This window comes from Myotis myotis, unplaced genomic scaffold (assembly GCF_014108235.1).
Source record: "Myotis myotis isolate mMyoMyo1 unplaced genomic scaffold, mMyoMyo1.p scaffold_m19_p_5, whole genome shotgun sequence".
NCBI classification, from domain to species: domain Eukaryota; kingdom Metazoa; phylum Chordata; class Mammalia; order Chiroptera; family Vespertilionidae; genus Myotis; species Myotis myotis.
In genome coordinates this window covers 53529031-53555035 of record NW_023416357.1, presented here as the reverse complement: position 1 = coordinate 53555035, position 26005 = coordinate 53529031, and the positions used below count along the sequence as shown (strand labels likewise).

The 26005-nt window shown below is 39.6% G+C and overlaps 1 protein-coding gene and 1 pseudogene across 15 annotated transcripts in view; both read left to right on the top strand.

Annotated features, from left to right (window-relative positions):
- The window catches only part of FAM172A (family with sequence similarity 172 member A), a 382386-nt gene that overhangs the window by 7707 nt on the left and 348674 nt on the right, over positions 1–26005 (top strand). For 11 of the 15 annotated variants that reach the window (XM_036309836.1, XM_036309830.1, XM_036309823.1 and 8 more), the window contains exon 2: positions 24553–24676. The exons of 2 other annotated variants lie outside the window; for them this stretch is intronic. In XM_036309836.1, coding sequence (XP_036165729.1) covers positions 24571–24676 — 106 coding nt within the window. In that variant the 5' untranslated portion in view covers positions 24553–24570. Of the gene's footprint in view, positions 1–21399; positions 21425–24552; positions 24677–26005 lie in introns of those variants that run through there. 2 more of the 15 variants (XM_036309833.1, XM_036309822.1) reach the window with 1 other exon arrangement.
- Positions 19517–21533, top strand: LOC118656460 (annotated as a pseudogene).

The window sequence follows — 26005 nt, the reverse complement described above, 5'->3', positions numbered from 1 at the left end:
TTTAGGAAGCCTCTGAACTTGCAATTGGTGTTAGAAGTGGGGGTAGTCTCTTGTGTGGACTGTGCCCTCTAACTCTGTAGTTGTCCACGAACTTCCACATCTCCTTTCTCTGCTCCTTCCTTTCTCTGATTAAGGACAAAAATGGCCTTAGAATTTTAAAGCAGAGCCAAATGAGCTCATGATGTTGAAGTAACCTATTTTCTAAGGTTAGAGGGTATTTGGGAAAGTATCAAGAATATTATCACATAGATGTCTCTGTACATGATAAAATCCTCTGATACATTTCTTTCTAATTGCTGTGGACTGAATTTTACTCCCCACTGCCATCCAAATGCATATGTTGAAGCCCAAATCCCAAGGACAATATGTAAGGTTAAGTGAAGTCATAGTGTGGAACCGTGATCTGTTAGTATGTGTCCTCATAAGAAGAGACACCAGAGAGCTCCCTGGATTGCTTTCTCCACCCAGTGAGGACATAGCAATAAGATGGCTGTCTAAAGCCAGGAATAGGTAGAGTTCTCACCATGAACCAGCCCTGCTCGATATTGCCCTGGGATTTACAGCTTCCAGAACTCTGAGAAAATAAATTTCTGTTTAATCCTTCTAGTTTCTGGTATCTTGTTATGACAGCCTGAGCAGACTAATGGCTGATCTTTTTTTCTTAATCATTGATTGGATTGCTTGTGCTCTAGTAGAGGAATGTTTAGAGTTTGAACTTAGTTTCCCATAGACCCAGTTTGAACAATCTGAGATTGTTCAAAAACTTGGAAGAAGAAAGTGGTCAGAAAGAAGAAATTAGTGAAGAATTTTGGTTTCTATACCATCCAAAGTGACTGAGGAAAAAAAGAAAGTGCATGAAAGTAGAAGAAAAGAAAGAAGGAAAATGGAATGAAAGATGATAGGAAATAATACATTGTGTTATGCTTGAAAAAGATCCAATTTAATTTTTTTCTATAGTTTGAAATAGTTTAATTGAAGAAATTTACCTTCTAACAAGATTTGTTGCAGATTTCGTTTAAAGATTATTTTTCTGGGACTGTCTTAGGAGAACTGGTGGGAAGTAGGTTACTGATGTCTCACCTGGATAGCTTGTGTTTTATAAGCTGCTACTGGTTATTATACTGGGAGCAGTCTTTTTAAAAAAATATATTTTTATTGATTACAGAGAGGAAGAGAGAGGAGAGACAGAATCATCAATGATGAGAGAGAATCACTGATCAGCTGCCTCCTGCATGCCCCTCCACTGAGGATCGAACACAAAACTGTGCATTTGCCCTGACATGGGAATCGAACTTTGACCTCCTTGTTTACGGGTCGATGCTCAACCATTGCCTGACCCACACCAGCTGGGATTTTTTTTTTTTTTTAATACTGTATTTTTGTATGACTTGCAAAGTAATGGTGTTTTTGTACAAGGAAAAACCTCTTGGGCAATTAAAAAAAAGTCTTTTATAACATTAAAAAATGGATTTACCCAGAGTTTATTAGGAACTTAACCTGCTACAATTTAGGTATTCCTAAGACTTGGAGAGTGAATAGAGTGGTTTCAATCTATATATATAAAAGTCTAAGTGATCGATCGTACATCTGGCCGACCGACTGGCCGGTATATATGATGCACACTGGCAATTTAAAAATAAACGTTGACTTGCGCGTGTGTGATACATATAAAGCTCTCACTGGCGCCAATCACACGTGTGTGTTTCGAGCTGTCATTGTCGATTGAGAATTTGTTTTTTTTTGTTTTTTTGTTTTTTTTGAGAATTTGTTTTTGTTGACATTCTGAATCTGTGACCAACTGTCCATCCATCTGATAAAGAGCCTGTATCTTACAGCTTAATAAAATGCAAAATGAGAATGAAATTGGGAAAGCAAAATGGTTCAGTCACTATTGAAAAGTTTGGCAGTTTCTATCATCTTAAACATACATTTACCATACAACTGAACAAGTTCACTCTGAGGTATTTACCCAAGTGAATGGACAATTTATGTTCACTTAAAAACCTACACATGACTGTTTATAATGGCTTTTTTCATAATCAACAAAAACTAGAAACAACACATATGTCCTTCAGCTGGTGAGTGATAAACAAACTATGATACATCTATACAACTGGATACTACTCAGCAATAAATATTCTAATTAATTTCCTTTCAATGTGCATGAATCCGTGTACTGGCCACTAGTTAGATATAAAAAACAAAGGAGAATTTGCCCAGCCTGCATGGCTCAGTGGTTAAGCATCGACCTATGAACTGGAGGTCGAGGTTCGATTCCCGATCAGGGCATGTGTCTATGTTGTGGGCTCGATCTTCATTGGGGAGGCATGCAGGAGACAGCTGATTGTTGATTCTCATTGATGTTTCAATCTCTCTCTGCCTCTTTCTTCCTCTCTTTGAAATCAATAAAAATATATTTGAAAAAAATGGCAAAGGAGAATTTAAAGAACAAATAAAATTAATAGATATGTATTCATCCACAAATTATGTGTGTATCTACTATTTCCTAGATATGATGGAAGGATTTTGGTAGGCTATTTTTCAGTAAATAAATCTAGGTTGGAATCTAGGTAGGACCTTCCAAGTTTAGAGGAACTAAATATAATATTTGAATTATAAGCATTGAGTTTTTACTTATGGGTATTGAAATGGTATAACACTAGAAGTTTACCAATAAGATGTAAAAAATCTGTAGAGTAGAGCAAAATAACACAAAAACAAGAATTGGAGTTATATGTTTGCAAGGAATATAATTACGAGCATTGACATTAGAATTAGTATTACATAGTAATGATATGTCAGTAACCATATTACCCAAATGTACATATGGAGATATATCATGAGTTGTCAGTGATGAACTTTCAGGCACATGGATATAAACATAGATGGTAAAGACCTGAGAGCAGAGGGAAATATCCTCATGTGAGGATTTGGTGTTATTGATTATTATTATTTTTCTTTTAGAGAGAGAGAGAGAGAGGAAGGGGAAAGAGAGAGAGAAAGAGAAACATTGATGTGAGAGAGAAAGATCATTCGGTTGCTTCCCCTGTGTTGCCTTCTGACTGGGGGTTGAATCCACAACCTTTTGGTATATGGGATGATGCTCCAACCAACTGAGCCAACCAGCCAGGGCAAATATTACCATATTTAAAATTTTTATTAACCTGTGCCAATTACAAAAATGGGAGTAATCATGTAGGCTTGGTTTTGGAAAGTACTTTTGACCTGATTCCACTTCCTGAGGAATTATTATAATTACTAGAAGCCCATTGCACGAAGATTCGCGCAATAGGCCTTCCTTCCCCTGGGTGCTGGCACCAGTTTTCCTCCGGCACCCGGGACCCAGGCCTTTGGTCTGGCCGCAGTGGAGAAGTCAAGCCTCGAGGCTTGGCTTTTCCCCTCTGGTCGCATCGAGGCTTGGCTTCTCTGCTGCACCTGCAGCGAGGCTTGGCTTCAGTCTTCAGTCTTCAGTCTTCAGTCTGCGCCTGTGTATGCAAATTAACGGCCATCTTTGTTGGGTTACTTTGCATAGTCGCTCTGATTGGCTGGTGGGTGTAGCGGAGTGACACCAATTTGTATGTTTCTCTTTTATTAGTGTAGATTCTGGAATCATTGCAGGCTTATTTTTATTACTGGTGTATCTCTTTTTGTCTTGGATGTTGCTGAACTGTATAGGAGAATACTACACAATTATGTCCCCTATAATACTGCACAGAGTAGAGTTTGCAAATTGGGGGATCCCCCTCCCCCCAGGCTAAATGGACTTGAACAATCTTTAATGTTTTAAAATTAGTTTCCAACTATGTAAAAATTTGTGTGAAAATCTAGGTTTTTGGTTCTTCCTGAAAAACATGAACTTCCGGCACTCTAGACCTTCTATCTATGTGGCAGCAGTGAGGCAAAGAGCAATTCCTCTGAAGTGTGCCACGTGTTTTCCAGTTGTTGCTTCACACTCATTCAGTCTAAGCTGGGCCTAACTGCTTGCATTTACTATGAACTTTCTGGTGCCTATAGATGTTTCTATTTTTTATTCTTGCATTATATAACTTTAACATGGATACTGTTTGTTTTTTACTTTCTGTGGCTGTACTGCATCTATTATATTTATTTTTCCCGATACATATAGTGATTGGGGTATATGGCATTCAGTGTAGACACCCTCTATGAATCTACCTTGTCTGTGCTGTAAATTACATTTTTAAAGTCTCATTGTGCCCTGGTGACTTCCCTACACTGTTGTCAAGGTGGTGGTAGGGTCTTTTCTGTAGGTTGCGTCTTTACTGAACTGTAAAGAGGATGTCTATAGGTTTGGTTTTCGGATCCAGCAAAGTTGTTTATTAGAGATCATTTTGTACTTCTTTCTTCCAGCATCAAGCATTTTTTTTATGTTTATCCTGGTTTTTTTAGGGTCTTTTCTTACATTTTTCTAGGTGACTAATATGATAAGTCAGCTTGCTAATGTATTTGACAGGTAATTGTGATTAGACCATTATTGCTCATAGATAATATTCCATTATTTTGAAAACGTGTGAGTGATTATGATGGTGAAAATTTTATATGCATTAGGAATACTACAGTACTTTTAAGAAAGTAGACATTTCAGTTTTATCATTTTAAAACAAGCCATTTCAAACTAGTTTATTCTGAATATTTTTCTCAATAAAAAATGTATAATTATTTTAATCCAAACAAACATGTGTTTGTATTTTTGACTGTACTAATTAAAAAGTACAGTCTGTTTTTCTCTCTCTCAATGAACAAAGTCTTTCAGTGAGATCAACCCTTAATACTGAAAATATTGAGTTATGGAAGGTAATTTTCTACTATTTTTTAAATCCAAAGACAGTAAAAGAAAGCACTTCTGTTTTGGTAAATCCAAAGGAAGCTCCTTCTGCACATAAAAAGTAAATTATTGCTGAATTGGAAAATCAGTAAACACTTCCATAATGATGAGAATGAATGAGTCTGGGAGCTTAAGTGATGCTCACTAGTTCACTGCAGATTTAAAGATATATTGTCTATTGCTGTGTAACAAAGTACCCCAAAACTTAGCAGCTTAAAATGAAAGATATTTATTATCTTACACAGTCGCTTAGGGTTAGAAATTTTGGAACAGCTTAGCTGAGTGGTTCTGGTTTAGGATCTCTCATGAGGTTGTAGTACAGTGTCATTAAAAACTAAATAAAACCCATCAAGCACATTACCAGCAATGCCACAAGTTTATAGAAGCTCCACCAATTTATGTATGGTCAGATTTCAGGTAGTTACTTAGGGATTAAGTAGTGCCTGAGGTCTTTTGGCAAAACTTGTGGATAATATTTCAAATGAACAAACTACAGATTTATTTAAAATAAAGCATAGGCCTTTAAGTATACACATTTAGACTAAGCATTGGTGCTAATTCTATGTTAGTCCAGGCAGCTTTATCATTTTCTCACTGCTAATTTGTATACCAATAAAGGATGGTTGAATCAACATCTGTTTTTCAGTAAAAGGAAGTTTAACACACGCAGAAAAAGCAGTATTTTCAGCATTTGTCATTTAAACAAATAGAAATGAGTTTAACAAAATGTTATGCTCAGACAAAGCACCAGATAAAATGTTTTATGCTTTTTTTATTCTCATTTTAACAACAAGTCCTCCCTCCAGTGGCTGCTGTTACAGCATTTTCTTTTTTCACCTTATTTTGGGAAAACAAGGAAAGTTATTTTTTTCCCATTTTTGTGTTATGTTGAAAGACTGGCAGATAATCCTCTGTGGGAAATATTCTTTTGTGACTAGATGAGCTCATACTCTAGTAACCAAGGGGGTAGAATTTTCTGAATTGAATTCTAAGGTCTTGTCTGTCATTTTCGAGTTGCTTATAACTGCTCGTTATGCCAACGTTTAAAAATTTTAATTGCTTGTATATCTTCAAAGGCAGATTTTACTTGTTATATTTAATAACGGCAGTGTATGAAGCAAAGAACAAAAACATAAATGATAGTTGACACTTTCAGAAGTATGTAGTTGTATTTTAAAATATCCTATATAATAAAAGCCTAATATGCTAAGAGTCCATGAGTTTCAGTTTTATATCCCACATATGAGTGAAATCATATGGTTCTGAGCTTTTTCTGACTGACTTATTTCACTTAGGATGATATTCTCAAGGTTCATCCATGTTGCCTCAAATGAACACAGGGGTGCATATGTCTTTGCAAATATGTTGAGCAAGAGTGGTGAGAGTGGGCATCCTTAACTTGTTCCTAATTTTAGAGAAAAAGCTTTCAGTTTTTTGCCATTGAGTATAATATTGGCTGTGGGTTTATTATATACTAGAGGCCCGGTGCACAAAATTGGTGCACTCGAGGAGGAGGCGGGGGCGGGAGCGGGGCGGGGGGGCAGTGTCCTTCAGCCCCGCCTGTGCCCTCTCGCAGTCCGGGACACCTTGCTCCTTACCGCCCGCCTGCTGGCTCCTTACCTCTCGGCTCGCTGCTCCTTAGCACTGTCGCAGAGGCAGGAGAGGTTCCCGTCGCTGAGCTTGCCAGCCGTGAGCTCAGCTTCTGACTGAGCAGCGCTCCCACTCTAGGAGCGCACTGACCACCAGGGGGCAGATGCTCAACGCAGCTCCCTGTGTTGAGCATCTGCCCCCTGGTGATCAGTGCGCATCATAATGACTGGTCGTTCTGGTTGTTCCATTGTAAAGGTCGCTTATGCTTTTATTATATAGATGGCATGGCCTTTATTATGTTGAGGTACTTTTCTATTCCTATTTTATTGAGTGTTTTAATCATAAATGGATGTTATATCAGATGCTTTTTCTGCATCTATTGATATGATCATATGATTTTTATCCTTTCTTTTGTTAATATGGTGTATTACATTGATTGATTTGTGTATGTTGAACCATCCTTGTGCCCCTGGAATGAACCCCACTTAATCATGATATATTATTTTTCTGATGTACTGTAGTATTTGATTTGGTAGTATTTTGTTTAGGATTTTTGCATTATTATTATTTTTTTTAATATAGTTTATTGATTTTTTACCGAGAGAACGGGAGAGGGATAGAGAGTTAGAAACATCGATGAGAGAGAAACATCGATCAGCTGCCTCCTGCACACTCCCTACTGGGTATGTGCCCACAACCAAGGTATATGCCCTAGACTGGAATCGAACCTGGGACCCTTGAGTCCGTAGGCCGACGCTCTATCCACTGAGCCAAACCGGTTAGGGCGCATTATTTTTTTTTTTAATACCAGTTTTAAAAAACATTTACAGTTTGTCTTTTGTAATAGCTGGTACAAAAGATTTTGAGGAAATAATTTTTTTTTTCAAAATAATAGTTCCATTTCAAAACAGGCAAGGAATCAATTGAGTTTTAGCAATACCATATTTTACTGATATATAATTGTTCTGAAATATACTCAACATTAATTCTTTAAAAAAAATATTTACAGAAATATTTTGCTCACATAAAAACTGATGTATTTTATTAGTTTACTTTACTTCTTTAATTTCTTTGTTAAATTTAAATTCTTTATTGTTTAAAGTATTACATAAGACTCCTTTTTCTCCCCCATTGACCTCTCCCTGCTGCCCACCCCCAGCACTTACTCTCCCCTGCATCTGTGTCCATTGGTTATGCTCATATGCATGCATACAAGTCCTTCGGTTGATCTCTTACTCCCTCACCCCCTGCCTTTTTTTTTTTTCCCCCTTTATACTTTCTTCCTCCACTAGGGCTTATTTATCATCAGCACCCAAAATTTCTGACTAAATAGCTGGAACTGGACTCTCAACATTATGTTTGGAGAAAAAAGCCCCCCCCAAAATTATAAAAAGCAGTGATACTAAACATTGTTATAATATTCTTTTTCTTTTAATGTTTTCTTTATTATTTAAGAAAATATTGTTGATAAAAAAAGATGTTATGCAACCAGAGCCTGTGTGTGATTGTATATGCATTATATACCAGTTCAAAAGTCACCATTCTATGCAAGTTATAAACCATATCCTATCTAATAAAAGAGAAACATGGTAATTAGCTGTACCTCCACTACGCTTCCCATTGGCTAATCAGGGCGATATGCAAATTAACTGCCAGCCAAGATGGCGGCCGGCAGCCAGGCAGCTTGAAGCGAACATGACGCTTGCTTCAGTGATGGAGGAAGCCAACATTCCTCGCCTGCCACTGCCGGCGTCTGAGCTTGCAGTTTAAGAAACATTGTTACAAATATAGAAGCTAAACAAAATCCCAGAAACCTGCTGTCAGCCAGCCGGGATCTCAGAGCTGGAGTTGAAACAGTGTTTTGATTATAGAACCCAAACAAACCAGATACCTGCTTTCAACAGCCGAGGCCTCAGAGCTGGAGCCAAGCCTCAGAGCTAAAGCTGGCCCAGAATAAAAAAAAAAGAAAAAAAGGAGCGGTTGGGAGCTTCAGTCACCCGCCAGCCTGAAAACAGCCCTCAGCCCCTCACCCAGACTGGCCAGGCACCCCAGTGGGGACCCCCACCCTGAAGGGTGTGTGACCAGCTGCAAACAGCCATCATCCCCTCATCCAGGCTGGCCAGGCACCCCGTTGGGGACCCCCACTCTGATCCAGGATACCCTACAGGGCAAACCAGCCGGCCCCCACCCATGCACCAGGCCTCTATCCTATATAGTAAAAGGGTAATATGCCTCCCAGCACCGGGATCAGCGGAGCCGCGAGGCCTCCCGGCACCGGGATCAGCGTGACAGGGGGCAGCACCCAAACCCCCTGATTGCCCTGCCACTCTGTGTGTGACAGGGGGCGGGGCCACAACCTCCCTATCCGCCCTGCTCTGTTTGTGACATGGGAAGGCGCCCCAACCCCTTGATCAGCCCTGGTCTGTGTCTGAGAGGGGGGAGCTCCCAACCCCTGATCGCCCTGCGGCTCTGTGTGTGACAGGGTGTGGTGCCCCAACCCCCTGATCGGCCCTGCTCTGTGTGTGACAGGGTGCGGCACCCAACCCCCCTACCCCCCTCTCGGGCCCTGCTCTGTGTGTGACGGGGCAGAGCCTTAACATCCCCATCGGCCCTGCCCTGAGTGTGACAGGGTGCGGTGCCCCAACCCCCTGATCCGCCCTGCTCTGTGTGTAACAGGGGGCGGTGTTCCAATTCCCCTATTGGCCCTACTCTGTGAGTGACGGGGGGAGCTCCTCAACCCCCTGATCGGCCCTGCTCTGCGTGACAGGGGGTAACTCCCCAACCCCCTGATGGGCCCTGCTCTGTGCGTGACAGGAGGGAGCTCCCCAACCCCCTGATCGACCCTGCTCTGTGCGTGACGGGGGGTGGTGCCGCAACCTCCCCATCGACCCTGCCTTGAATGTGACAGGGGGTGGTGCCCCAACCCCCCAATCGGCCCTACACTGAGCGTGACTGAGGGTGGCATCGCAACCTCCCGATCCGCTCTGCTCTGTGCATGACAGGGGGCGGCGCCCCAACTCTCTAATCGGCCCTGCTCTGAGCCTGACCAGGGGCTGCACCTAGGGATTGGGCCTGCCCTCTGCCACCTGGGAGTGAGCCTAAGCCTGCAGCTCGTTATCTCCTGAGGGGTCCCAGATTGCGAGAGGGCACAGGCCGGGCTGAGGGACCCTGCCTCCCCCCCGAGTGCACAAATTTTTGTGCACCGGGCCTCTAGCCCTATCTAATAATAGACCAAGATGCTGATTGACTGTACCTTCACTTCACCCACCTTTGGCTAATCAGAGCAATATGCAAATTAACCGCCAACAAAGATGGTGGCTAATTTGCATATACCACAGTGATGGCGAACCTTTTGAGCTCGGTGTGTCAGCATTTTGAAAAACCCTAACTTAGCTCTGGTGCTGTGTCACATATAGAAATTTTTTGATATTTGCAACCATAGTAAAACAAAGATTTATATTTTTGATATTTATTTTATATATTTAAATGCCATTTAACAAAGAAAAATTAACCAAAAAAATGAGTTCGCGTGTCACCTCTGACATGGGTGTCATAGGTTTGCCATCACTGATATACCAGCTGAGAGCGAAGACTGAAGACACCGTAGAAGGAAGCCAAGCAATGGAGCCAAAGTAGTGGAGACAGGCAGGATAGAAGCGGCAGAGACGCGTGGGGTAGGAGTGGCAGAGAAGGGTGGGGTAGGAGTGGCAGAGAAGGGCAGGGTAGGAGTGGCAGAGAAGGGCAGGGTAGGAGTGGCAGAGAAGGGCAGGGTAGGAGCGGCAGAGAAGGGCAAGGTAGGTGCGGCAGAGAAGGGCAGAGGGCAATGTGAAATGAATGGCAGAGAAGGGCAGGGGTCAGTGCGAAATGAAGGCCCTGGCCAGCAGCTGGCAGCTGCTAGGGACCCTACCTGTGCACGAATTTCATGCACTGGGCCTCTAGTCTACACTAATAAAAGAGAAACATGGTAATTGGCGTACGACCGCTACCCTTTTCATTGGCTAATCAGCGAGATATGCAAATTAACTGTCAGCCAAGATGGCGGCCGGCAGCCAGGCAGCTTGAAACTAACATGAGGCTTGCTTGCCTCAGTGACTGAGGATCGTTGGAGGAAACCAACGTTCCCCGCCTGCGGCTGCAGGCCTCTGAGCCGGCAGTTTAAGAAACATTGTAACAAATACCGCTGGACTTCAGCCAGTGGATTCGCAACATTGTAAGCAAAGGCCAGAAACCTACTTTCAGCCGTGCGGAGGCCTAAGAGCTGGAGCCAAGCCTCAAGGTAAAGCTGGCCCAGAATAAAAAAAAAGAAAAGGAAAAAAGGAGCGGTTGGGAACTTCAGTCACCCCCAGCCTGAAAACAGCCCTCAGCCTCTCACCCAGACTGGCCAGGCACCCCAGTCGGGACCCCCACCCTGATCCAGGACACCCTTCAGGGAAAACCAGCCGGGCCCACCCATGCACCAGGCCTCTACCCTATATAGTAAAAGGGTAATATGCCTCCCGGCACCGGGATCAGCGTGACAGGGGGCAGCGCCCAAACCCCCTGATCGCCCTGCGGCTCTGTGTGTGACGGGGCGGGGCCCCAACCCCCTGAGCAGCCCTGCTCTGTGCCTGATAGGGGGGAGCTCCCCAACAATCCCCCCCCCCCCCACGGGCCCTGCTTTGTGTGTGATGGGGTAGAGCCATAACCTCCCCATCGGCCCTGCCCTGAGTGTGAGAGTGGCGGCGCCCCAACCCCCTGTTCGGCCCTACTCTGTGTGTGACGGGGGCAGCGCCCCAACCCCCTGATTGGCCCTGCTCTGTGCGTGACGGGGGCAGCGCCCCAACCCCCTGATTGGCCCTGCTCTGTGCATGACAGGGGGTGGCGCCACAACCTCCCCATCGACCCTGCCTTGAGTGTGACAGTGGACAGTGCCCCAACCCCCCAATCGGCCCTACCCTGAGCGTGACTGAGGGTGGCATCACAACCTCTCAATCTGCCCTGCTCTGTGCATGACGGGGCGGCGCCCCAACTCCCCAATCGGCCCTGCTCTGAGCCCGACCAGGGCCTGCACCTAGGGATTGGGCCTGCCCTCTGCCACCCGGGAGCAGGCCTAAGCCAGCAGGTCGTTATCTCCCGAGGGGTCCCAGACTGCGAGAGGGCACAGGCTGGGCTGAGGGACCCCCCCCCCCCCCCCGAGGGCACAAATTTTTGTGCACCGGGCCTGTAGTTATATAATAAACAACTAAATTCACCACTTCATCCAAGACTCAAAACACTATCAATAACTTGCAATGACCTGTGTGTTTCTCCCCATCTCATGGCCTTCCTACCTTTCCAAAGGTAACCACTGTTCTGAAATTTTTTCCCCTCTTGATTTTTCTTATAATTTCATCACCTAAATTGTGATACTAATAAATTGTTTTAGTTTAGTTTGTTTTTGAACCCTATATAAGTGGTATTATACTTTATTTTGTCTTCTGAGACTTGGTTATTTATTCAGTATTGTTTTGGGAAAATTCATCCATTTTTTTTTTTAAATTGATTTTTTACATACAGGAAGGGAGAGGTATAGAGAGTTAGAGACATCGATGAGAGAGAAACATCGATCAGCTGCCTCCTGCATACTCCCTACTGGGGATGTGCCCAAAACCAAGGTACATGCCCTTAACCAAAATTGAACCTGGGACCCTTCAGTCCGCAGGCCAGTGCTCCATCCACTGAGCCAAACCAGTTAGGGCTCATCCATGTTTTTTAGTGCAGTTCTGGTTCATTCCTTTTCACAGCTATTACTTTTCATCTCTATTAATATAATATAGTATATATATATACCCTTCTACACTTAGAAACCAACCTCTTCTAGGTTTAATAGCCAGATACTAAGATGGCCCCCAATGATCTGTGCTTCTTAATATTATGCCTTTATGTAGACCCCCTCCCACATTGAGTAGGGTTGCTCTCTGTGTCAGTAGAATATTGAGAAAGTGATGATGAAACTTTGGTGGCTTTCCTGGTTCTATCTATCTGGAGAAAGCCAGAAGCCATATCATGGTGATACTCAAGCAGACCTTTGAAGAAACCACTGTGGGAGGTACTGAGGCTTCTAGCAACAATATTACCAATAATTCATCTGTATGAATGAGCCATCTGTAGCTACAATCAAGCCTTCAGATGATTGTAGATCTTGCCAATATCTCTTGACTACAATCTCATGAACCTGAGCCAGAACCTCTCTACTTAGCTGCTTCCAGATTTCTAATACGCAGAAACTGAGAGGTTATAAATGTTTATTGTTTTTGGCAAATATATTTTGAGGTAACCTGTTATGCAACTATAAATAATAAATAAACTGCCTTGTTGATGATGTGAACATTTTCATATCTGTCTCCAGATGTATATGTACAAGACCGGGTAGTGGACCAAGATGTGAGATTGTTGGGTTGAAGATTATAAAAATGTTTAACTTGGAGATCTCATGCCAATTTTTCCAAAGTGGTTGTACTAATTTATATTTTGATGAGCAATGTGAATCAGAATCTCCATTCTACTCCATTCTTCTTAATTTTTAGCATTGTCAGGCTCTTTAATCTTGTCTAGTCTGGTGAGTGTAAAGTAATATCTCATTATAGTTGTATTCCCTGCCCCAACATTAAAACAGTAGTCTCCTACATTTTCTCCTAAAAAGTTGTGATTTTCACATTTTTGCCCTTAATCCATCCACTGCTATCACCATGTAATGTCAGTATAATGGAGAGAGGTACTAGTAGGTATTTAATTTTTTTCCTATGTAGTTAAGCAGTTGTCCCAGTAATTGAAAAGTCCTTTTTTTTTCCCCCAGTGATATGTCAGTGTTGTCTGTGTCATATTAATCTGTTATGTAGATTTGTTTTGGAGTTTCATTCTATTCTATTGATCAGTTTGTTTATTCCAATACTAATGACGTAGTGTCTTAATTATTGGCAAGTCTTCCTATCATATTATTTTTCTTTAGGAGTGTCTTAGCTATTCTTGGCCATTCTTCTTCCATAGCATTTTCTTAAATAGCTTTTCAAGTTTTTGTGGAAAAAAAAAAAGTTGGGTTTGAGTGGAATTGCATTGACTCCATTTTATCAACTAGAGGAAATTGGTATATTCACAGTATTGAATGTTTCTATCCATGAATGTGGTATATCTCTTTATGTATTTATGCATCTTTAATGTCTTTGAGTAACATTTTATCATATTCTGCTTATAGGTTTAACTTATCTTTTTGTTAGACTTATTCTTACTATGTAAATTTTATTTTTTGTTATTATAAATTGTCCTTTTAAAAACCTGTTTTATGATTTATAGTTGTTGGTATTTATAAAACGCTTCATTATAAATACACTAAATTCTCTTTTTATTCCTAATAATGTAGTTAGAGACTTTTCTTTGATTCTAGAAAATCTTGTTTGTTCATTTTTCTTGTTTTGTTGTTAATATTGTTTTAGATAGACATATCATCTGCAAATAATAACTTTGTTCTCCTATTTTCAATTTTTATACATTTTAATTTATTTTTCCGTATCTTATACTGGCTTTAACCTCCAAAACAACTTTGACTAGAAGTGGTAATAGTAAAGTGATAACGATGGGCATTTTTATCGTACCTGATTTTAAAGAGAATCTTTTTAATAAATTACCAAGAAGAGTTGTTTTACTGTATTTTTTTTTTTTTAATCCTCTATCATGTTAAGGATTTTCCTTTTTATTCCTAGTTAGCTATGACTTCTTTTCCAAAAATGAGTATCAAAGTTGAGTATCATTTTTTATCAAATACTTTTCCTGCAGATATGGACGTTATTATGTGTTTTTTTTTTCCCTTTATGCTAATTTAATTTGTAAAAATTTTAATATTTTGTAATGTACTACTTTCTGAGTTTATTTTCAACAGATGGGTCTCTCTGGGGACTTTAATGTTTGAAGTGAAGTCTAGTTGTAAAATACTTGACTCATGGCCATAGGAAGGGAATCTACCACCGTGTGCTTATGTAGACAGTAGTAATGAGAGCTATTTGGCGTAGTGTGTTTAAGCACAGATCTAGTAACATAAATGGCTTAATGTTTCACAAAGTGTCCTTGTGCTGACAGTTGCAGTGCCACAGAGTTAATTTCATGTAATTAATCGTTTGGCTAAGTGATGGTTGTCTTCTATGGTGAAAAACTATTTTGTGGGCCAGGAGGGTTCAGAGCTCTTTGCTTTTGAAATAAGAGATTTTGCTGTCTCAAATCTTTTGTTAATTTAGGTAAGGTATGAATTGTGTGTATTGTTTTCTGAATAAAGTAAATAACCACTGTAACTAATATGGTAGCTTAAACAGTTTGCTTGAAGTTTCAGATTCCTAATTCTCTCATTTTAACATCAGATAATTGCACTATCACAGCAATACAGAGCCTCCTCAAATCTTTCTGAGTTCATCTCCTGTTATTCCCAGGATGTGGATATTGTTGAAATATGGTACAAACATGAAATTCTATAAAGCACTATCTTTTCATGAAGAATTGGGAAATTCTAGAAACCAAAAAGAAATTCTTTCTGAAGGCACTTAAATAACATTTTCAGTTGTTAACATATTTAGGTAAAGTCAGGCTCCACAGAGATTTTCCCCTTAAGTAAACAATGAGTGCACTGTCAGTAAACATCGGATATGAGTGGAGCTTAAATGACTTATGTGCAATATACTGTGGTCTTCATAAAGCTTAACTTTGCCATTAAACTTTATTGCTGGTGTTACTAGTATAACTTTCTGGGCTTAAGAGTAAATTGCTTGATTATACGCCCAAGTTTTTCTTCATTTTTTTTTTCTATAGTAAATGGTAAGTTTCTCACTTTGAACTAATAAGTACAATGTGTGGGATCAGTTGAAATAATCAAAATAATAATAATAAAGCAATTATTGCATATTTCAACCCTTATAAAAAATTGGGTAAAAGTGGGTACTATTAGATGGAATGTGGCCAAGGAATTAACTAAATTGTGACCAAATGAATCAGTGCTTCTGACCAGATTTTTATTGGAAGATGTACTATATAAGTGGTAATGACAGGCCAGGGAGGCAAATTACCATTGACACAGAACCCCTGAACTAGAATTCTAACCTGTTCTAGTTCAATGCAAAGAACTAGAACAGGTTAGAGTTGAACTCTTTGATTTTCAAAACTTTACATATAATGTTCACCTTGTATACCCAGGAAATAATGTGTTTGCCCCTAATGTCGAGGTAGAACAAGCCTCGGTAGTTGCCAGCCTAGCTCTGGTGAGAGGGATGGTAGGGACATTTGAAGAGAGAAGTTCTTTAAGTGAGTCTGCCTGAAACAGCTTATCATAACTATTTCATGGAAGGAAAAGAGAAGAGTGAGAGAGATGGTCAAGCCTCCTCCCTTTTCAGATTGTGCCTTGACCTTTAGCATTATAGCTATAGAGAAGAAGAGATGGTGAGAGAGTGCCATTTAATACAGAGAGGGACACTACAATGCAAATGTATCTCTAGGATTACTGGATTCATCACTTCAGAAAGAAACCATTCTATTTTCTAGCAATTATGATCATTTGCTTATAAGTTTTGGTGTGGACATGTGTTTTCATTTCGCTGGTATATGTACCTAGACGTGGAATTACTGGATCACATGGTAAATCTATGTATAACATTTTGTGGAGCTGCCAAACTGTTTTCTAAACTGGCTGCACCAGTTTACATTCCCACTAACGATGTATGAGGCTTCCAGTTTCTCCATATTCTCACCGACACTTGTTACTGTCTTTCACGTTTATAGCTATGCTGTAGGGTACGATAACATCTTTGATTTGCATTTTCCTAGCAACTAATGATATTGAACGTATCTCTTTGCACATTTGCATATCTTCTTTGGTGAAATGTGTTTCCATATCTTTTGTCCATTTTTAAAACTAGGTTGTCTTTTTATTGTGAAGTTGTCAGTTATTTTGGAGACATTTTGTCTCTTAACATGAGAAGGATTTTTGTTTAACTTTCAGAAATAAAAAGCATTTAGAAAATCATAGTTTAGATTTTTCAGAAGCAGTTGCTGAGACAAAATTTGGAGTGGATGATGTTTATTAGAGATGGACACTTGGGAAAAAGAAAGAGGACAATAGGATGGTCAGAGAGAAAAGTTGAACTTATTGCAGGCCTGACAAACCTCTGCCAACCTGTTGGCAGTGAGCTCTGGAGCTAATGATGCCTTGCAGGGTTGTCCTGCATTAGGCGAAATGGCTGGGCCTTCACAAGGCACTTGCTTCAATCAGTGAGTGAGAGTCAGCCTGGGAATGGCATGACCGTGAATGAGGCAAATCTGCATCTGAGGTGGACCCTGATGTGGTGAACAGCTGGAGGCTGTTTGCTGACTGCAGTCACTGCAGCTGAGCAAGTTCCTCTTGATGGGGCATCTGGAGAGCTCAACTTTGTGTCTCCCACTTGCGTATTTTAATTTATTATTTTATTTTTTTAAAATATATTTTTATTGATTTCAGAGGGGAAGGGAGAGGAAGAGAGAGATAGAAACATCAGTGATGAGAGGGAATCATTGATTGGCTGCCTTCTGCATGCCCCCTACTGGGGATCGAGCCCGCAACCTGGGCATATGCCCTTGACCGGAATTAAACCGAGGACCCTTGAGTCCGCAGACCGACGCTGTATCCACTGAGCCAAACCAGCTAGGGCCCCACTTGCATATTTTAAAATCTAGGTTAGACCTTGAGTTCACACAGCTTAGAAGAGTTGCTAATAACTATATATATGGAATGAGAAAATTGGTTGTAGGCTTTGTGAATATGTTATTACTGCTATATTATGGTATGCTATATTATGGTATTGGATACTTTGAAATTTAAGAAGTTAGTTTCTACTTGTTCAATTTGGCCTGGAGTTATATACATATATTAGAGGCCCAGTGCATGAATTCGTGCACCGGTGGGGTCCTTTGGCCTGGCCTGCGGGATCAGGCTGAAACTGGCTCTCCAGCATCCCTGGAGGGGTTCTGTATTGTGAGAGGGCACATGACAGGCCGAGGGACCCCACCGGTGCATGATCAGGACTGGGGAGGGACGTGGGAGGTTGGCCAGCCCAGGAAGAACCGTGGGAGGGCTCCAGGGCATATCCAGCCTGCCTTGCTCAATCCCAGTTGACTGAACCCCAGCAGCAAGCTAACCTACCAGTTGGAGCATCTGCCCCCTGGTGGTCAGTGCACGTCATAGCGAGTGGTTGAGCGGCCTTAGTTTATCATTAGCATATTATGCTTTGATTGGTTGAATGGATGACGAGACGACCGGACACTTAGCATATTAGGCTTTTATTATCCTATATAATAAAAGGCCAGTGACCATAATGATTGGAATGACCACTTGACCAGTTGCTATGAGGTGCATTGACCACCTCTCTGTCCCTCTCTCCACCCCCCCTCCCGGTCCACAGGCTCTGATCACAGCATGGCGAATGGGGAACCACGGGGAACCGTGGGTGGCAGTGGGGCAGGACTGGGGACTGGCGAGCCGGGCGGAAGATGGCCCTGATCGCAGACTATGCCTAGGGACCCTACTCGTGCATGATTTTGTGTGCTGGGCCTCTAGTATAGAATAATATTAATTGTGTTTTATTGTTTATGTTTACCATAGAATTAGAGTGTTCTAAGTGGCTTATATGACATTTATATTTGACCCATACAAAAGAAGCTACTATGTGTTAGACATATTCTGTTTTTCTAAAATTTTGAGTATATCTTCTTTTTGAGAATTATTTTTCCCTCAGCCTTTGCTCTGCTATTTCTGTTCCATATTATGGAAATGTCATAAATGACTACTTAAATTATTTTTTCTTGGGGGAAAGGATTCCAAAACAGATAATTGTCTTAAGAATTATCTTAGCTTTCTTTAACTTCTTAACTTCACTTTTAGCATCGTCTTGCAGATATTCTAAAATCTTTGTATTTGATATTCCTTAACTGTTGACTCTTTCTTTTAGATGCTTTGGTTACAAAGTATTGTGAGGAATGATGGGTAGTAATTTTTATTAATCTGAATTCTGAATAGCAAACCAAGTAGACTAAGAGAATTTTAGTTGATATAATTAGCTACCTCCAACTTGCTCAAACTTCACATTATAATACTCACTGATAATATAAATTAGTACATGAGAATGAAAATAAAAATACTGGAATTTTTAGTTTTTCTAGTTGAAGTTGAGTAGTTTGACTCTACCAGGATGGTAGTATAGAAGGAGCTCAGAACAAAGTGTCAGAAGACCAGAGTTAGAATCCCAACCACCCCTTACCATCTAGGTTACCTTAACCAGGCTACTTAGCTTCTCAAAGCCCAGGATATGCCAACTGTGCCTTCCCTTCTTAGTTGTGCTGATGACCTAATAAGATAATGGGTATGAAAGGACTTGGTGACTTTGTGGCCAACATGTGCGTTTAGGAGATAGTTGGGAACAGTGTTCTTTGGACATAACTTTAATATAAATGAAGATGGAACTCATATAGTTGAACCTTTTCCAGACATACATTTCATGAGTGGAAAGGAATTTGAACAAATTATATCGTAACTAATTTAAATTTAATTACATTTATCTTCAATATAATCTTGGAAACCTGTCAACTCAACAGGCATTTATTATGGGACTTTATTATTTGTTCATTAAATTTATCCAAATGATGCACACTAAGAGTCTCTCACTCCTGTAAACTGGGCTGATTGGGACGTCCTTAGAGATGAGCACAAATTAATTGGAGCCCAGTTAGTTTTGATTTATGTGGATTACAAATATTTGTAAAGGAATTTATGGTTTGCACAATGTTTTTATGTACATTCTTTCATGTAATCTTCATAATCGCTCTATAAAAGGGAAGTATGTTTTGTTGTTGTTCCCATTACTTAGGTTAGAAGTTGTGACTTTCTCAAAGTCATTCACCTACCAGATGGTAAAATTGAAATTAAAAAAAACACACAACACTTTTTCTTTTTCTTTCATTTCAAACATACTATATCAAATTGCTTGGGAAACTAAGGAATTATTTTAGATAGGCTTGGATTGGAACCAGGTATTCCTATTCTGAGCCAAATCTCAATCTAAATATAGATTATATTCACTATAGAAGCTACTGTTTTCTATGCACCAAAAGCCCATTTTACCCTGGCCTTTTCCTTCCAGGTCTGTTCTAGCCTGATTCCCTTATTCTCCAGCCTTTTCCCCAGTGTCCATATGTCTGTACACACACACACACACACACACACACACACACACATACACACATACACTCACTCCAAAACATATATTTTTGCACTGGAGCCTCAGAACTATAAGCTATAATAATATATACACAATATAAATACTAATCCTGGGAGTATTCTGAGCTAACCTTTGCTGATGAGCAGCTTTTGAGTAATCTGGATATTTGGATGAGTCTTTTGGTTCCTCACAATCCAGTACCGACTCACATATTGTACTTTAATTGCAAGTAGGCTATTGTGAACTGGACTTCCAGAGTCTGATTTAGTGAACAAAGACTCTTTGGGACCAAACCAACTCCAGGAGTTCCAGGAATTAACCCAGTTTTACTTCTCTTGTGATATATTTTGCACATTCATCATTGCTTTTACAAGGTGAGGTGGAAAGGCCTTCTCTTGCAAAAATTATCTATATCTAGTTCCATTTATATTTGCCTAAAAGCAAACAGACCTAAAACTAAGGCTTCTGTGTATCTTTCTGTACATTTTATAAGTGCTCAGACCATATTTTGAGCAAACAGGGCAATAAGAAATATTCTACTGTTTCATGTTTTGAAATACTGGCTAGATAAAGATTACACATGACAAGTTACTTACAGCTTTATTTATATGTACTCGGATTCTCTGTTGGAATCATAGAAGGGAAGAAGATATGATAATTGCTTTGTGTAGTTCACAGAATGAAATCCCAAACTGAGGTGTTTTGAATCTAGTTTATACTATAACATTTCTAGGAGACCATATTTAAACAGCAGTGGTTATCATGAAGTATACAACATGTCAGCTGTGTCCCAGTTCATATCAGTAAAAACCTTCCACCACTTTATTCCCTATAGCCTAACCTCCATCAGATAATACTAAATAAACTATGTCGAGTGCACATATTAATACATATCAAATGTATCAAACAGCTTCCTGGCTGCATTTTCAGTAGTGTTTATCTGTGGTCATGCAGGTTATAGCTCTGAATTTTTATTAGGAAAACGAAATTGAGGATTTTAAATGTCCCTGATCTAATTTCACCAGCTGTGCCACAGCCATGGAAAATAACTGGAGAGGGTAAAAATGTAACAGTAAATAAGAGAGCAACAGAGCTCTTCTTTTTCGTGGTGCCTCGGAGGCTGTTGGCTGCTTCAGGATGAAGCCCAACATCTCTATCCCAGCCCCTGGCTGCCAGAAACTCGTTGAAGTGGGCAATGAACGCAAACTTTGTACCTTTTATGTGAAGCGTATGGCCACAGAAGTTGCAGCTGATTCTCTGGGTGAAGAATTGAAAGGGTTATGTGGTTCAAATCAGTGGTGGGAATGACAAACGAGATTTCCCCATGAAGTAGGGTGTCTTGACTCATGGCTGAGTCTACCTGCTGCTGAGTAAGGGGCACTCCTGTTACAGACCAAGCAGAACTGGAGAGAGAAGATGCAAATCTGTTCAGGGTTGCATTGTGGATGCCAATCTCAGTGTTCTCAACTTGGTCATTGTAAAAACAGGGGAGAAAGATTCCTGGTCTCATTGTTCCTCGTCGCCTGGGGCCCAAAAGAGCCAGCAGAATCCGCAAACTTTTCAATCTCTCTAAAGAAGATGATGTCCACAAATATGTTGTGAGAAAGCCTCAAGAAACTTAGGATGAAAGCACCTAAGATTCAGAGTCTTGTTACTCCACGTGTTCTGCAACACAAATACAGTTGTATTGCTCTGAAGAAACAACGTACTAAGAAAAACAAGGAAGAGACGGCAGAATATGCTAAACTTTTGGGTAAGAGAATGAAGGAGGTCAAAGAAAAACTCCAGGACAGATTGCGAAGAGACATAGACTGTCTTCTCTGAGAGCTTCTACCTCTAAATCTTAGTCCAGTAAAAAATGAGATTTTTTAACTAACAAATAAAGGAGAGCAAACATCGAAAACAGAGAGAGAGAGAGAGAGAGAGAGAGAGAGAGCGAGAGCGCGCGAGAGCAACAGACAAGTGGCTTTTGCTTCATACTTAGCTGCTTTGCATCTGCTGCTATAAGGTTTTGGGTCTCAAGTAGTAATTAGTCTCCTAACTTACGTATCATCGCTTCAATGAGTTGCAGCATGTATTTTTAGTTATTCTCCTATTGAATAAGGATATAATTGTTAGTTGATGTTTAATCTTGGAAATCTTGAAAATTATTTTTTAAAATGTGAATCTTTCCCCTCCTCTATCTTTTACAAATATCCATTGAGCTCCAAATATGCCAGACATTGTGCTAGGGACAGACATTGTGCTAGGGACCTGACCTCATGGAGATCAAAGTCTACAGGGGGAATGTGTTAGTCAACATTGCGGAGTATTTAGAGCTTTTAAAAAGCCTTATTGAGAGAGAATCGACATATGGTATTGTGTAAGTTTAAGATTCACAATATGCTGATTTCATGGCACTATATTTGCAAAATGATTAGCACAATAAGGTTAATTAACACATCCCTCACCTAACATAGTTACCTTTGTGTGTGGTGAAAACTTCTAAGATCTACTCTCTTTCAAGTATATAATACAGTATTGTTAACTATAGTCACCATGATGTCCATAGCGCCTCAGAACTCTAAAATATGAATCTTGAAAAGGACTCTAGCACCAAAAATATTTTATAATTTCACTTTTGTTTAAATGGTCACAATGAAATAATTGTATAACTTGTTCTGTTTAGAAATCAGGCATGTTGAGGCTAATGAAAAATAACTGAACAGTTTATATTTAGAAGAAATACTGAATTAGCAGAGTGATAGAGTAAAAATGCAAGAAGTCCTTTGTAGATAGTTAATTTAGTTATGGAATTGCTAGCAAAGAGCACTATGTAGAATCTCTCATTATGAACATTTCTCTTTAATTTGTATAATAAGGAGTCACTGGTGAAATGTACACAGACTTGTGAAACTTTTAACTGATAAGACTAACTCTAGGATATAAATAGCCCTTACAATATTGCTTTTTTATAATAATGTTTAACTATAAGTTCAAGTCTTATATATTTTACTTGTGGTTGTTTGGCAGTTTGATTTGACAGCTAGAGAGTAAGTCCCACTTGGGCCATGGCCATGTCTTATTTGATTAACCATTTGCAACCTCATATTTTGTAAAGTTCCCATCGTATAGACTAAGATATGTTCCTTAAGAAAATATAGACACATTTTATTCACGTAGAACTTATAGAATTTTAAGTTAAGTATTCACAGCAGAAAAATACTTCCATATTAAGTAAAAAAACATTCTCAGTCAAAAATAGTCTTTCATTCTAGTTATTGCTACACTCTGCTGACTATGAAAATGACTCAGTTTTTAAAGGTAATTATAAAATGTACCTTTGAATGGAAATGGGGGTTTGCTTAGTGGTAGCAAATCAATTGGGTTCCTCAACCAGAGGAATATTCAGTCTTATTGTCGTGAATGTAGTTTTTATATGATTTCTTTAACAGTTATGGAATGACTAAATTAGTTTAATTTTTCCATTGTATGTGTTGCAGTTTTTTCTTTTAGGAATAGTGGGTTGTTGTTTTATACTCTTCATGGAAAAGCCATCTATTTATAGTTTAAGTGCAGAATTAGACTTTGATAAATCATAATTTTATATTATTATTGTTCACTGGGCTGCCATTTGTAGATTATGGTTTCCAGACATTGAATGTAACAGTTTCATTTTTAAAAAATTAAATTTATTGGGGTAACAAGATTAACCAAATTGATTGCTTAATAAGATTATATAGTTTTCAAGTGTCCATTTCTGTGACACATGATCTGTATATTCCATTGTGTGCCCACCACCCAAAGTCAAATCATCTTCCATCACCATATATTTGGTCTCCTTTTCTCTTTCATACCTACCCTCTTACCCCCCTTCCCTCTGGTAACTACCATTCTATTGTCCGTCTATGAGTTTCAGTTTTATATCCCACATATGAGTGAAATCATATGGTACTTAACCTTTTCTGACTGACTTATTTTGCTTAGCCAGTGGTTGGCAAACTGTGGCTCACGAGCCACATGCGGCTCTTTGGCCCCTTGAGTGTGGCTCTTCTACAAAATACCGACTTCTGCATATGGGCCACGAAGTTTCAATCGCACTGTATGTGCGTGCCCGCACGTGGTATTTTGTGGAAGAGCCACACTCAAGGGGCCAAAGAGACGCATGTGGCTTGTGAGCCACTGTTTGCCAACCACTGGCCTAGCCTAATATTTTCAAGGTCCATTCATATTGTTGCAAATGGCAGTATTTCGTCTTTTCTTATGATTGAGTAGTACTCCAATGTATATATGTACCACATCTTCTTTATCCAGTCCTCTATCGCAGGACACTTTAGTTGTTTCCATAGTTTCATTTTTAAAAGGGCTATTCTTTCCCTTTAGAGTTGTTTTTTAATTACATTAGATTGAAATTATAACTACTTTTTGTATTTATATATTTTTCTCCTTCTGACTGTCTGCATGTTCCAGGAGAAGACATTCTAACCGTATAGATAGCATATGTTTACAAATTATCTTAAAAGAGTTACAGTTTTGAAACTACTTGGAGATATTTTTAAATCAGATGATAAAGAAAAACTAAATAGTAAGTTTAGCTAAGTTCAATTCAGCAACATTAGGTATCTGTATGTACTATCAGGTATTGTGTTTTGTGACATCATAGATAATAATGATGAAAAAACTTGATGCCTCTGTCCTGGTGCTTGTAATCTTTTAGCTGACCTAGACAAATATATAAATAACTACAGTGCAAGGCAGCCTTTGATGAGTACTGTAGTATAGACATCAACAAAGCACTGTGAAATATTAGGATAGATTAATCTTGACTGGGAGGATCAAGGAAGTTCTCATGGAGTAGGCAGGATTGAGTAGAGCTTAATTTATTGCTTTCATTCATTCTAGACTGTCTTCTGAAGATTGATGTCTATTTCCTTGAGCTCTTTAATTTTGTGCCCAATTTGGATAAGCATGGCACAAATCCAGCAGGGAGGTCCAGATGAAAAAGAAAAGACTACAGCACTGAAAGGTACATACTTAAATTGCTTTTTTAGGATATTTTCATTGTGCCTGATGAAGGTATAGGAATATTTAGGTGACCTGCTGTTTATTTCAGTTCTAAAATAAAAACAGTACTTAATCTATTTGTAATTATTTGTGTCCCTACAGCAACTATCTCAGTGTCTGAGATATAGTCTGTACTCAGCAAATAAGTCATAGAATCAAGTAATTTTACAGCCAGAATTCTTAATGCTTTTCTTATTCAAGGCCATATAAATTTATGGTAAAAACTAAACTACAGGTAGTGACCTTATCATATTTTTGTTGTTCTCAATGTCCTACTAATTTAGGATAGTGATCTGCCTAATTCTGCATTTTATCTTTGTGGTATTGGCACTAGGGATATATTATGAGAGGCCCTTCGTGTTAACACCTCAGAAGGAATCTGCCTTAGACATTTTTTGGAATTTTTGAGTTCTAGACTTAAAAAAAAAAATAAACCTGCTATCTAAAATAATTTTACCTCTGAAAGAAGTATTCATTATGGGCCTGTAAGTTTTCTTCATCTATTTCAGTCTCACTGTTTAGTGACTTGCCCACGATCAGATTATCTGAGTAACTTGTGCAAGGTTTCACAGTTACTTTGTTTGGTAGCAGAAAAAATATATATTGGGTTTTCTAAATGTTGAGATGCCAACTATGCCAGCTGATAAAAGTCTCTTTTAGCGGGAGGGACCTGTTAAAGAGTCTGAAAATGAATCTCTAGCAAGACAGGCTGAGAACCAGGAGCAAGAGAGAGGTCCTGAACCTTAAATGAAGATTATGGGAATCATTGATTTAGTCATGATGATGAGTCAGGCTAGGTAAAAGTCTTTTTTACTCCATTCAGCATGGAGTCTATGTGGTCTTCAAAATGCTATGTAGGAGATGCCCCTGCTGAATATGTACCAGACTGTCTTGGCTTTGGCCACTTCTCTGAATATCTAGCTGCTGTCCTACTCTGCAGTGCTGGCCTGGATGATAAAGATACTTCAAGAACCTCTTTTACTGCCTTCTTTTATCTCTTTTCATGAAATCCTAAAGCATACATAAGATTAAGCAACCAGTTGACTCACCTTGTCCCTGCTTTTAATGCAAATGATCTATCAAAGGGATGGTGTAACTAGCTCTTATCTACAAAAATGGCAAATGGCTTTCCATTGCTTTCTCCTCACAAATGCGAAGTCTTTGATTAGGATGATAAAGAATGGACAGATTCTGGTTATGTTTTGAAGGAAGAGATAACATGACAGAATTTGTTGTTGGATTAGACATGAGATGTAAAAAAACAAAGATAACTTTGAAGGCTCTTGGCCTA